General features: G+C 44.0%; 1 protein-coding gene across 2 annotated transcripts; it reads left to right on the forward strand.

Moving 5' to 3' along the window:
• The first annotated feature begins 6,798 nt into the window (after positions 1 to 6,798).
• On the forward strand, positions 6,799 to 12,085 carry LOC139536645 (POU class 2 homeobox associating-factor 2). Of its 2 annotated transcripts, none has more exons than XM_071337282.1 (5): positions 6,799 to 6,972; positions 8,731 to 8,831; positions 10,477 to 10,519; positions 10,819 to 11,123; positions 11,448 to 12,085. In XM_071337282.1, exons 1-5 carry the CDS (start codon positions 6,948 to 6,950, stop codon positions 11,862 to 11,864), a joined length of 891 nt encoding a protein of 296 aa, XP_071193383.1. In that variant the 5' UTR covers positions 6,799 to 6,947; the 3' UTR covers positions 11,865 to 12,085. The 2 variants fall into 2 exon arrangements, with proteins under 2 accessions (XP_071193383.1, XP_071193382.1); XM_071337281.1 differs by having other exon boundaries at positions 6,808 to 6,972; positions 10,474 to 10,519.
• The last annotated feature ends 1,350 nt before the right edge of the window (positions 12,086 to 13,435 follow it).

The raw sequence follows: 13,435 nt of genomic DNA on the forward strand, positions 1-13,435 counted from the left end.
ACGGACGCAGTCATCACAGATCCTCGAAAGTGAACAATGAGAATCTACTGTATACTGCACAATACCCGAACACCAACGTTCATTGACAATACAGGACTGTTTTACCAATTTCTTTTGAAATTATAATATATAATAAACTTTGGGGGTGAAAATGGGGGATGGGGAGGAAAGAAGAGATCAAGGATCAGAGGAGGAAGAGGAAAGATGATGGCGTAGAGAGGGAATGAAAACAGAAGAATGGAGTGAATGGAGTGTATTTACAGCTTGTTGTTATGAGAGGATGTTGAGGTTAACCGTAAGCCTAGGAGATGAGGTGATGGAGACTGACGGTGCAGGTTGAGGTCGTGGTTGACTCCTGATTGTAACTCCAGACTGTGTGTGTGTGTGTGTGTGTGTGTGTGTGTGTGTGTGTGTGTGTGTGTGTGTGTGTGTGTGTGTGTGTGTGTGTGTGTGTGTGTGTGTGTGTGTGTGTTCATGCGTGCGTCATCTAGACACAATGGATGAGACAGACAGAGCCTCGTCTCACAGGCTCCACCATCCATAACCTCTCTCATATGGTCAACATATCCCAGGCAGTTTCCTGGAAAGCAACAGGATTCTGGATGCAGAGAATACGTTGTGAGCAACATGCATGTGGCTCATTCAAAAGTTCCATAAGCAAAGGCTGTGCTCAGGTACTTCAGAAGACTATTGGATTTTGGCATGTGGCCTCCTGGTTCGGATATCAAACCGTGTGGCTTGTGGCTTGGTCTTGTGGCTCCCTGTTTAACCATCTGAGACAGTCAGACCGATTTAGCCTACTGTAAGCAAGGGGAATACTGACACCTAGTGAAGGTAAAATAGAACTAGAGGGATATTTTACAGTTCTCCATGACCTTGTACAGTATATCAATAACTTGGGTGTTACACTGGTTTTAACGCAGAACGTCGACAGTGGAGAAATAGGTTGACTGAAATTAAAGCTCCTAAACCCGATGTTTATTTATCTTGCCCTGTCACCCAACACTACCTCATCTCTCAGATCCAAAGGCCCATGAGTGATCCAATGACAGTATTTATACTTAGGATTTATAAATAGGATGACACAACTGTATGAGTGATACAGCATAGCAACAGAGTGTGCACTGATCAGATCACCCAAGCAGAGGTAAACAGACGGACACATGTAATGTTATTGTAAGCAAGTATTGACTCCTCAACTGTTGGGTGTGGTCACTAAGGGAACATAATACCACTACAGGTGAGGTGACAGTTGCCTCTGACATCATCCGCAAGTGAGGTAGCACCGGTAACTAACAGTAACACACCTTTGGGAAAAGGTGATGCTACAGTATTCTCAGCTGGATGACGACACCTATCTACCCGGGTTTGGATAAACAGGTAGGTTGTTAGGCATGACTCTATTCTGTCAGGATCTGCCCTTAGCTTGGCTCCCCAACGACAACACCATGGAAGGATAGCAACATGTTGTCATCTGACTATAGAAACTTGGCAGATGTGTGATTGCCTTTAGGGGCAGTTTCCTGAACTAATCCGTCAAGGAACGTAATCAGCAGATGTCATCTACTGTATGTAAGTGCTCTACCACTGTCTTTAGGTCATAGAAACTAGTCAACCAACGGACAGCAATGACGATTTTCTAATAATTTGTCTTGCTCTAAATGAATGAGTTAATGAGTGAACGAACGACTCGTAAATCGTCAAATGAAATGAAAATGTCGTTTGCCACATGCGCCGAATAAAACGGGTGTAGACTTTACCGGAAAATGCTTGCTTACAAACTGTTCAACGGTACAGAGTTAAAAAATAATAATAAAATGAAAAATATAGTAACACAAGGGGAATAAAATGCACAAGAATGGAGCTTACAGGGAGAACCAGTACCAAATCAATGTGCAGGGGCACGAGGTATGAGGTAGATACACTACATGAACAAAAGTATGTGGACACCTGCTTGTCGAAAATCATGGGCATTAATATGGTGTTGCCACTGCCCCTTTGCTGCTGTAACAGCCTCCACTCTTCTGGGAAGGTTTACCACTAGTTTGTGGAACGTTGCTGTGGAGACTTCCTTCCATTCAGCCACAAGAGCATTACTGAGGTCGGGCACTGACATTGGGCGATTAGGCCTGGCTCTCAAACGGCATTAGAATTCATCCCAAAGGCGTTCGATGGGGTTGAGGTCAGGGGTCTGTGCAGGCCAGTCAAGTTCTTCCACACTGATCTCTACAAACCATTTCTGTATGGGCCTCGCTTTGTGCAAGGGGGCATTGTCATGATGAAACAGGAAAGATCCTTCCCCAAACTGTTGCCACAAAGTTGGAAGCACAGAATCGTCTAGAATATCATTGTTGCTGTAAGGTTAAGATCGTCCCTTCACTGGAACTAAGGGGCCTAGCCTGAACGATAAAAAAAGCCACAGACCATTATTCCTCCTCCACCAAACCTTACAGTTGGCAATATGCATCTGGGCAGGTAGCGTTCTCCTGGCATCCGCCAAACCCAGATTAGTCCGTCTGACTGTCAGATCGTGAAGCGTGATTCTTTACTCCAGAGAAGGCGTTTCCACTGCTCCAGAGTCCACTCAGCTGACCCTTGGCATTGTGCATGGTGATCTTAGGCTTGTGTGCGGCTGTTCGGCCATGGAAACCCATTTCATAAAGCTCCCGACAAACAGTTATTGCGCTGACATTGCTTCCAGAGGCAGTTTGGAACTCTGTAGTAAGTGTATCAACCGAAGACAGGCGATTTTTATGCGCTTCAGCCCTCTGCGATCCCGTTCTGTGAGAGTATGTGGCCTACCACTTTGTGGCTGAGCCGTTGTTGCTCCTAGATGTTTCCACTTCACAATAACAGCACTTACAGTTGACTGGGGCGGCTCTAGCAGGGCGAAATTTGACGAACTGACTTGTTGGAAAGGTGGCATCCTATGATGGTGCCATGTTGGAAGTCACTGAGTTCTTCAGTACGGGCCATTCTACTGCCAATGTTTGTCTATGGAGATTGCTTGGCTGTGTGCTCGATTTTATACACCTGTCAGCAACGGGTGTGACTGAAATAGCCGAATGCACTAATTTGAAAGGGTGTCCACCTACTTTTGGCCATGTGGTGTAAGTACATGGAGGCAGGGTAAAGTGACCAGGCATCAGGATAGATAATAATAAGAGTAACATAAAGAACAGAGTAGCAGCAGCATATAAGTATAAAAGTGTGTGTGTGTGGGGAGGGAGGGGGTGAGAGTGTCAGTGTAGCGTGTGTGAGTGAGTGTCTATATACTGTGTATATATAGGAGTGTGAGTGTGCATAGGGTCAGTGGAAGATAGAGCCAGTGCAGATAGTCCGGGTAACCATTTAATGAACTATTTAGCAGTCTTATGGCTTGGGGGTAGAAGCTGTCTCGGAGCCAGTTGGTCCGAGAGCCGATGTTTCGTAAATATATGGTTCTTACAGCCGTCTAACCTGCTGGTTTGTTGATTTTGACTAATATATCTCCATGGTCATCTAGTTTAGTGGTGATATACTGTAGGTCGAATAAGAAAGCCTTAGCATACTGAATCCTGAGCAGTGATTGGCCCATTGCCAGGAAGGAGAGAACAGCGATTGACCCGTAGCCAGGAAGGAGTCAGTATGGGATTTCCTGTTGGCTCCTTTGTAGTGTCAGACAGATACAGGGCCCAGTGTGCCTCAGGTGTCAGTCCTGTAGTGTCTACAATACCCCACCTGCTATAAGCCTAAGGCCAGACAGTAGCCTGCACTATAGGCCAGGCAGTACTCTCAGTACCCTCCACTGATTAAAAGAGACTAGAGAAGAGATGGCACTGACATTGACTGAGAATATCCTTTTGTAGGTCTATTGAGGCTGTTTTTTTTAAATCAGGGATCCATTGATGTGGGCTTTCGAAGTAATAAGGGTCCTTTGTTTCTGAAATTAGTTTTTTTTCCCATGTGGTTTTTATGATAAAAAAATAGGCTAAAGGCAACAGATACTTTACATCCTGTGGATTGACTATCAGAGGATGTCTCGCTCTGATATGTGAATGAGTGTCAGATGCCTGTGTTGTTGTGGCCTTAATTAAAGATGGATGCTGCAACGTTAGGGACTTTTTGGTCAGTTTTCCAAAAATGATTAACTGGTCTGTCTCCATCCCTTCTCTCATTCTATGTTCGAGGATGCTCTTTGATCTCTCCTCCGGTTGTTTGTCTCTTTACGATGTCAGTCACAACCATCCCTCTCTCTCTCTCTCTCTCTCTCCCTCTGATGACGTCCCTCTTTTGGAGAAGGGAACATGTTTGAAGCCACTGCTACTCCTTGATAAGGAGTTGAAATTCCACTGCAACAAGAAAAGGTCCTAAAACACAAAAAGGTACATTTTCTCTCTGCCATCAACACTCTCTCGCACCTGAGCTAAGCCCACATCACAACACAAATCACCACTCTCCTCAAGACTTCAACGTCCATTTTGAAGTCAAAGACCACGGCCAGGTGAGAAAGGAATCAATTCATTATTCATCTTTTCTAAACCATTTAGTTTACACCCATGTCACTTTGTGCCCCAAAGACAAACTACAAAGCCATAATCAAATTAACTATAAAGAGAGTTTGATGTCACAGGTTCATCTGTTGTGTTCTGCTGCCAGCCAGCCTCTCTTAAACCTCAAAGGCTGCCTGGCCTGTCGTAGGTGTGGACCATGTCCCACTGCCTCCGCTCCCTCTGCCCACTTCCTCCTCGCTCCGATAGCCATCGACACACAGAGCCTGCAGGCCTAGTTAGTGCTCCTTCCTGTATTTAATTAAGGGTGCTGACAGGTCAGGAGTGTGAATGTCATCCTGTGCCTCCTCCTGCCGTCCTCCTCCTCCTCCTCAGCTGCCCAGGACGCGGATGGCTGCGTGTCAAAGTCCATTTTGTTCACCCCACCATATTGGATCCGCCATGAAGCATCCCGAGCCAATGCCTGTCCCTACTGACCTGAGAAATTGTCTATGGAATAAAGTCACTGAAGACCGAGTCCTGCCATGACTGTTGCTTGTGCCTACCTGTGTCTCTCTGTCTGTCTCTGCCTGCCATGGAAAGAACTGGAGCAGAGATAAGGTCAAGTTGTGCTTTTAATACTGTACTGTTATTTTGAATGAGATGCTATCTCTTATCGACGACTCCCACCTAACCGTCTGAACGCAACTGCACTTGTCGATGTACCACTCAGACAATAACGAACACCCAGCACCTGATGCTATACTCCAGTCTGTCAGGCCATCTCTAACCCTAAGGCCTCTACCCCCCCCCCCCCCCCACATCAACCATGACCCAATTACAGTGGGTACAAAACATGTATCATATTAACAAACATGCACAGGTTTGAGGTGCCCAGGCTCCATTGCTATTGAGTCTGCTCAATGTTTGCTTCTTCTGCAAACCAGCAGACAGTGGCCACTAGCCTTTGCAGCTCTGTGTCGCCAGAGCGAGATAAAGAGGGCACTGCGTTATCAAACTGTACACACAGAGCACGGGCAGAGGGTTTCTCTCTAGGAGAGGGTGGAGTTAGTTAACCTGATTATAAATGTTCCCATGAAAACAGAAATGCCGCTTGAAACTATAATGATTCACTAAGCCTGAAATGTCAGTTTCTGTGGAAAGAGGTGGGGCTTTTTACATAGGCCCCCCCTGCAGGGGGTTACAAAAACGGTTAGTCGGGCGGCAGGTCATTTAGTGGTTAGAGTGTCGGGCCAGTAACAGAAAAGTTGTTGGATCGAATCCCCGAGCTGACAAGTTAAAAAAATCTGTCGTTCAGCCCCTGAGCAAGGCAGTTAACCCACGAATACGTGGATGTCGATTATGGCAGCCCCTCACACCTCTCTGATTCAGAGGGGTTGGGTTAAATGCGGAAGACACATTTCAGTTGAAGGCATTCAGTTGTACAACCGACATGGTATCCCCCTTTCCCTTTTAACCCCTCCAAAATGACTTCCCTTTCCTGTTTAACACCCCTGTGTCATACACTGTAATTCACTACTACTGTACATGACCCACTGGCATGCATTACCAATCAATGTCAACAGTTTTACATACAGAACAGCCATGGTAGAAAACCGACCAATGATCTTAATAAGTCATCCAATTATAAAGCCCAGAGAACTTTTCCCAGGACCTGGATACACATTCAGACATTTCCAATATTACAATGGTATTACACACAGGACAGCCATCCTCAAATCCCGAAATATCTGAATAAATCCTAGAAAATAAATGTACGGTAATAATAATAATAATAATAATAGAATATATGGCATTTAGAGGACAACCTTTTAACCCAAGCGAATTACAGTCATGCATGCATATATTTGACATAATAAAGCACACAGGACTTTTACCAGAGATTCATATTGGACACCTGTTTAATCCCCTACCCAGTGTGGGGTCATCAGGTCTACCCACATACAGCCGTTTGAGTCCTGGGAAACCCCCTCTAGTAGAACAAGTTGGCTTTGTGAGATATACTGTAGCTTGACAGGTGAGCAAGCCTGCCTTTTCAGTTAGGGCTTAAAAAAAAAATGATGTTGGAGTATTCGTCATCAAAAGTTGTTGCCCTCCTCTTTCTCTTACCGGTCTCGTCTTCTTTCTCATCATCAACACCATCACCAAAACAAATTCCAAAACACATCCCCCTGCATCAGTACGATGGTAAGGTAGGTTCTCTCTGTCTAATCTGGAATAATGATGCAAATTATTTAAAAAAACGTCCAGCCAATAATTTGCATTTACACAAAGCAAAAAGACTGCCTCAGAGGCACTTCAATGACTGGGTTATCACATCTGAACTTCTATAGGACTGGTACAGAGTTAGTTTGTAAGGGGCTGAAGTTTGGTATCATGAACACTGTCCACTTCAACTCCTGGAGACATTAAGAGAACACCCTTTAAGATCCTTGAGTGAATAACTAGGCCTACACGATGGAAGCAGGCGCGTTCATGGAGGGTACGGTATAGTATATTTTCTCATGTTTCATCTCAACATGGAAAGGCCTTCGTGCAAAACATCTTAAAACAAGAATTGTTTACGTTTAGTGGCCGTATAAAAGAGCTTGGCTAAGTCCTTATTATAGATTTCATTGACGTTGAAGCCATGTTAGGTTACAACTGAGGAAAAACAACATGTATGTTTTGTGTCCTGATGGATTAGCCTATGGCATTTGTTCAATGCCTTAACATCTTTGGCTTAAGGTAGGTAGTTTAGCATATTATATTACTGGTATCTGGTCACTTTGAAGTTAAAGCCACTAGGGCTCATCGTTAGCCAACTGAATAAATCAAAATGACATTTTCCAAGTCAATATTTAATTTATTTCTCAAATTCTTCTCCATGACACTTTTTTATGGATGTGTAACATTTCTGAGTAGCAAGAAATAGCCTAACCATTTCTTAGAATGACTGCTGACATCACTGTACGGCCTAGTACATCACTGGGGCCAAGCTTCCTGCCATCCAGGACCGATATACTAGGCGGTGTCAGAGGAAAGCCCCCAAAAATTGTCAAAGACTCCCAAGTCATAGACTGTTCTCTCTGCTACCGCATGGCATTCGGTACCGGAGCGCCAAATCTAGGACCAAAAGGTTCCTTAACAGCTTCTACCCCCCAGCTATAAGACTGCTGAACAATTAATCAAAATGGCCACCCGGACTATTTACATTGACACCCACCCCCCAATTTGTTTTTATACTGCTGCTACTCGCTGTTTATTATCTATGCATAGTCACTTCACCCCTACCTACATGTACAAATTACCTCGACTAACCTGTACCCCCGCACATTGACTCGGTACCGGTACCCCCTGTATCTAGCCTCGTTATTGTTATTTTATTGTGTTACTTTTTATTATTATTTTATTTGGTAAATATTTTCTTAACTCTTTCTTGAACTGCACTGTTGGTTAAGGGTTTGTAAGTATGCACTTCACGGTGAAGTTGTATTCGGCGCATCTGACAAATAAAGTTTGATTTGATTTTGTTTAGGCGTATCTTGCTTCTTCTAGACTGTATTATCTAAAATTATTTTACCTGAAATTAAATAATATGGCAGTGTGGGTTCCATCTAACTTCTCCCATGATCTCATGGTATGGAAACTAGAACATCACAAGGGATGAAAGATTGGACAAATCCAATGCACGTTGTAGCCATTGTTAATATAATATCTCAAAGAGGGACTTTTCTGTATCATATATCTTTTCTTTTTACAGTCCTGAGGAAAATATGCTGCCAAAAAAAGTATTATTTAGCTCCGCAGCTCTTGCGTAATATTCACGTTGTCTCAGTTGAAACCCTGATGAAGAAATGATTACATTGGAGCCACTAGAGTGAGCAGATGTTCCTTTTAATGACTCATTTGATTGTACAATGTGTCGAGAGAGAGAGAGAGAGAGAGAGAGAGAGAGAGAGAGAGAGAGAGAGAGAGAGAGAGAGAGAGAGAGCGAGAGAGAGAGAGAGAGAGAGAGAGAGAGAGAGAGAGAGAGAGAGAGAGAGAGAGAGAGAGAGAGAGAGAGAGAGAGAGAGAGAGAGAGAGAGAGAGAGAGAGAGAGAGAGAGAGAGAGAGAGAGAGAGAGAATATCCTACCTGTAGGCTACTAACATATTGACCAATACATACAGGTCAACTGTTTAATAACATTATCATAACAATGATCCCTAATTATATTCTCTGGATAAACAGGTTATGACTCTGGCGTGGTTTCTTTGCAGAATACTCCAAAAGAGTGTACCAGGGTGTCAGGGTCAAACACACTGTCAAAGACCTCCTGGCAGAGAAGAGACAGAGACAGACAAGTGTTCCCAGGTTCAACGTGAGTTTACTTTTCGGCTTGTCCTCTTTTGCTCCCATCCATTTTCTCCCTTTTCGGTCTTTCGCTCCCTCGTAGCCTCTCCGATTATTTACACTCTGTATCGTCTTTCTTTCAATTAAACAATCAACGCGACCGCCACCGACCACACAAAGGAAATAGCCATGGAGAGAGTGTGTGAGAGAGTGAACGTGTGTGTTCCCAAGAGGCTTCAGTTGACACTAGGCTACATCCCTGCTGGGCTTTCTGTGGTAAACACTAGCAGGTCACCTATCAGAATCCTGAAATCAGACACACCTGCCAATGCTACTAGCCTTCTCCCCAGCAGATCATTTCAGACAAGCAAGCCATTGTTGGGCCCCAGGCAGTTAAGCTGAGGTTAGGCCATCTCTAAACCCAGGCCTAGATCAAACAGGGAAAGACAACAAGCTCCTTTCATCAGCCACCACCAAATCATAAAATGGCTGCTCGTTTTCAGTTGGGTGACAGGTCAGTCTGATGACTGATCACAAAGAGCTCGATTCTTTTTCATTCACTCTCAATGTGAATGGGGACTGTTTAAATAAACTGATGTATTGTCAATTGACATATATTTGTATTCTCATAGATATGGTTGGTCATTGTTGGCTGGCTGAAAAGCTTGGTTCACACACATCTTGCAGATATATGGTTGGTCATTGTTGGCTGGCTGAAAAGCTTGGTTCACATGTGTGTCTTATGACAGTTTATGTGACACCATTTCAAATGGTTCATGCAGCAGAGCATGAGGGAATTTACCTAGTTCTGCTATTACCCTGTAATCATACCGTCCAAACAGTTTAGAAAAATAACAAAACCTGTGTGAAGGAGAATTTTTGGTGGTGATTTGGATAAAATTCACTAACTGGAAAGACAATTGATTTATTCTAAACGGAATGATAGACTGGGGTCATTTTGCACATGCATTGCTACTCAGAGTAATTGGAAAATACAAGTCCATTTAACTCTCAAATATTTTTCACTAGTCAAGTGTTTAGTTAGGTATTGTATAATTAAATAACCAGTCCAACTCTGCAGGTGTGATGTCTTCTCAGCCATCAGGCCCAGTCAGTATTGGCTCTGTATTCTGTCTGTGCTGTAGTATACTAGTTTGTGTATCAAAACACATTTATTTATAAAGCCATTTTTACATCAGCAGATGTCACAAATTGTTTATACAGAAACCAAGCCTAAAACCCCAAAGAGCAAGCAATGTGTACTCACTAGGGAAATGGCACTTGGAGGGGGTAGGGCACATCCCAATGGCGAATTGGCAAATTACATTCAAATTTTTACCCACAACATTTGCCTGCCTGCCCTCCATTCCGCCTCCTTCCCTCCCCCTCGGTCTCACTCAGTCTCTCTCTCTCCCATTCTCTCTCATGCTCATTGCTTACTTCCTCTCACTCTGTCTCACCGGAATTGTGTGCTTGATCCAAGTTCAGTGCATTGTTTTGCATAATGCACACACCCACACACACACACACACACACACACACACACACACACACACACACACACACACACACACACACACACACACACACACACACACACACACACACACACACACAAACAAAGCGGTGCCAGTGTGGTAGGTAGTACTCATCAGTCTCTGTCTCACCAGCAGGCTGGGACAAGTAATTCCCAGGCAGCCTTTGTGCAGATGCCAGGTGAGTCTATTGTTGGAGCCTATTGTAATACTCACTATGGCTGAAGCTTTTACAACAGCATACAGTATGTGGGGGTTCATATGTAAATATACCTACTCCTATTTAGCTCAATTGGTAAGAACTTGGCGCTAGCAACGCCAGGGTCATGGGTTCAAGTCTGGCTGGGATCACATATACTAAAATGTATGGACACACAGTAATTTAAGTCTATTTGGATAAAAGTATCTTCTAAATTGTATATATTATGGGGGGGGGATTCCACTGTTACACTGGAAGCTTCACCTCTACTCTTTCTACAGGATCCCATATGCTTCCTGGTTACTATAGCATGAGGAGGCCCCCCTACCTGACTGACTCAGACTTCAGCCCGTCCACTAAACAGTACTCCTCAGATCCCTACAGCTCAGCCCTGGGGGGAAAGGCCCTCTCCTTCGACCACCCCTCCACTTACCCTGCCTATATTGACAGCTACTATACACCCGAGTCATTTGGGGACTACCGTGGTGCCACAGCCTTCTCTACCAGCGGAGGATCCCTCTTCCCCACCTCGTCTCTACCTCATCTGCTACCACCTCTCCCTGGGGAATCATCAAATCTCCTCCTGGTACAAACACATTTCACCTTAACTGCTATAGAGACAGTTTCAAAAATAATACAAAGAAAGAGAGACAGAGAGTGAGAGAGTCTTCCTTTAGTGTGTCACAGTGCATTTGAGCTGCTGTCTTTTAAAACGTAAAGGTCTCCCCTTACGGTCAAGTCAAGTGTAAGACCTTTAAGTTGTAAAAGACCCCAGTCTGTCCTCAAATGCTTCTCCATTACTTTCATATTTGTTTCATCATCACAACCTCTGAGTATTATGTGAATACAGTAGATCTGTGTTGCGCTCTTAACCTTCCCCTCACTGTTCTCATTTGTCTTCCCTCAAAAGAGAGACTCTTGGGAGCAGTCTGACGGACACTCAGTGAGCCAGGATGAGGTCCTGTGTTCCGAGGGCCCAGTGCCCACCACAGCCTCCTCTGGCCTGGCTTCGCCTGACCCCGACAGCACCTCCCTCTATCGGCTGATACCTGGCCGTAGTGGAGGATCCACCCTGTCCGGCTCCCAGCCCTACTCTCTACACCCCCTGGAAGAGGTGCACTACCCTGGTGCCTCGTACAGCCCCTCATCCAGCTACCCCTCCAGTTACACATATTTGACCTCCCCAGGGGAGACTCCAGGGGTCAAGGTATCACCTGTGCCCTCGGAGGACCCTGGCAGTGTAGCCGCCACCCTCAGTGATGCCTCGTGGGCCAAGGATGACGGTACTGGCTCTTGGTTGCCATATGAACCCAGGAAGGCCTATTGATTACGCATGGACACTGACTGAGACACGGACTGACATATTGTTGTGGACATTAATGGATAGATACAGTACAGTTCACTACAGAGTCACTACCACAGAGAATGTGGCTGAATGTGGATGTGGGTTTGTTATACAATATAATTATATACTTGGTATTCCGTTTGACCTGTATATAAACATTTAATTGTGCAAATGTTAAAATACAGATATAAATCTTTGATTGAGACATATGTGTCTGTGTTTTTTAACTCTCTCTCTCTGTGTGTGTGTGTGTGTGTGTGTGTGTGTGTGTGTGTGTGTGTGTGTGTGTGTGTGTGTGTGTGTGTGTGTGTGTGTGTGTGTGTGTGTGTGTGTGTGTGTGTGTGTGTGTGTGTGTATAACCATTTAAAAACATTATTCAAGAAACTAGTATGAAAATGCATCATTAGGCCTACCTCTTTTGGGAGCATTGTAACTACATGGATGAGACAATAGAGGTCGCCTTAGACCAGAAAAAAACGCTTCTCCTTTTGAGATGCATATTTGAATATTCAAATGCATACCCCACAATCATTGTTAATCGTTATGACGACATGGTCGTACACTGTATATATATATATATATGAATCACAAAACGCAGAAGTAAAAACAGAAGAAATACAACTGACCTGTATTTCTGGTTCACGTCTTAGCCACGTTTGGAGGTCCTACCTCGTGTTTCGTTTGTTTCCCTTGAGTGAGTTGATCCAGCACCTTGCCGCTGTCCACTGACGGAATCCTCCACCTGATCGGCTTTGCCCTGCATTCTTCTCAGTTTTGTGTCTCCAAGCAAAATGTCAGGTGGTGAGTTATTTTATATTTTGATAACTGTGTATTGGTTGGCTGAAAAAGCATCAGCAAGTGAAATAAAATAAGTTGAGGACGTTGTTATTCTCATGCTCAAACTCATTTAAAATGGACCATTGGCAGGAAATTACTGAAGTGTAGCCTAATGTTAAGATTAGGTCGACAATAAGGCTGGCGGCATATTCACCAATTAAGGATTTAAGTGCGCAAAAAAGAAACTACGCACATTGCGTAAAATGGATAGGCTATCAAACTTCAGCACCTGCGTAAATGCATGTGTGAGAAAAGCCATTTTCTTATGTATAAATCTACTCATTTCCTTGACACAGAAAAGCCAAAGGTCTACGAAGGTGTTCGGGTGAAGATCACGGTAAAGGAATTGCTGGAAAAGCGCAGAGCTCGTCAAATGAAATTGTCATCGGTAAACTGAGATCCTTCGTTCCAAAACCAGAGAAAGAACACACATGCTCGCTCTCATCATCATCTCCACTTTAAATAACTTTGCAAAAAAGTAATGTGCAGTAAAATACGATAAGATCAACTTCACAATACACCTCACTATGTGGTATATTAAACATACGATTGTGTAAAATAACACATTTCTGATATCTTACAGGAATATGCAAACTCTTGGTATCAAGATGCTGTTGCCACACCTTTCTTAAGTCTGGTGCCAGAGCCAAGTGCACAACCCTGGCCCTGTGAAGACAACCCCAGTGACTATGGGACAGAGTGTCTCTCATTATACA

This window comes from Salvelinus alpinus, chromosome 13 (assembly GCF_045679555.1).
Source record: "Salvelinus alpinus chromosome 13, SLU_Salpinus.1, whole genome shotgun sequence".
NCBI lineage: Eukaryota > Metazoa > Chordata > Actinopteri > Salmoniformes > Salmonidae > Salvelinus > Salvelinus alpinus.

Bases quoted from the DNA above. Each gene is read 5' to 3' on its own strand.
- LOC139536645 (XM_071337281.1), top strand. From the start codon at position 6,948: ATGGAAGCAGGCGCGTTCATGGAGG. The intron at 10,520-10,818 runs GTGAGTCTATTG...CTCTTTCTACAG, and splicing joins AGCCTTTGTGCAGATGCCAG to GATCCCATATGCTTCCTGGT. The intron at 11,124-11,447 runs GTACAAACACAT...TTCCCTCAAAAG, and splicing joins AATCATCAAATCTCCTCCTG to AGAGACTCTTGGGAGCAGTC.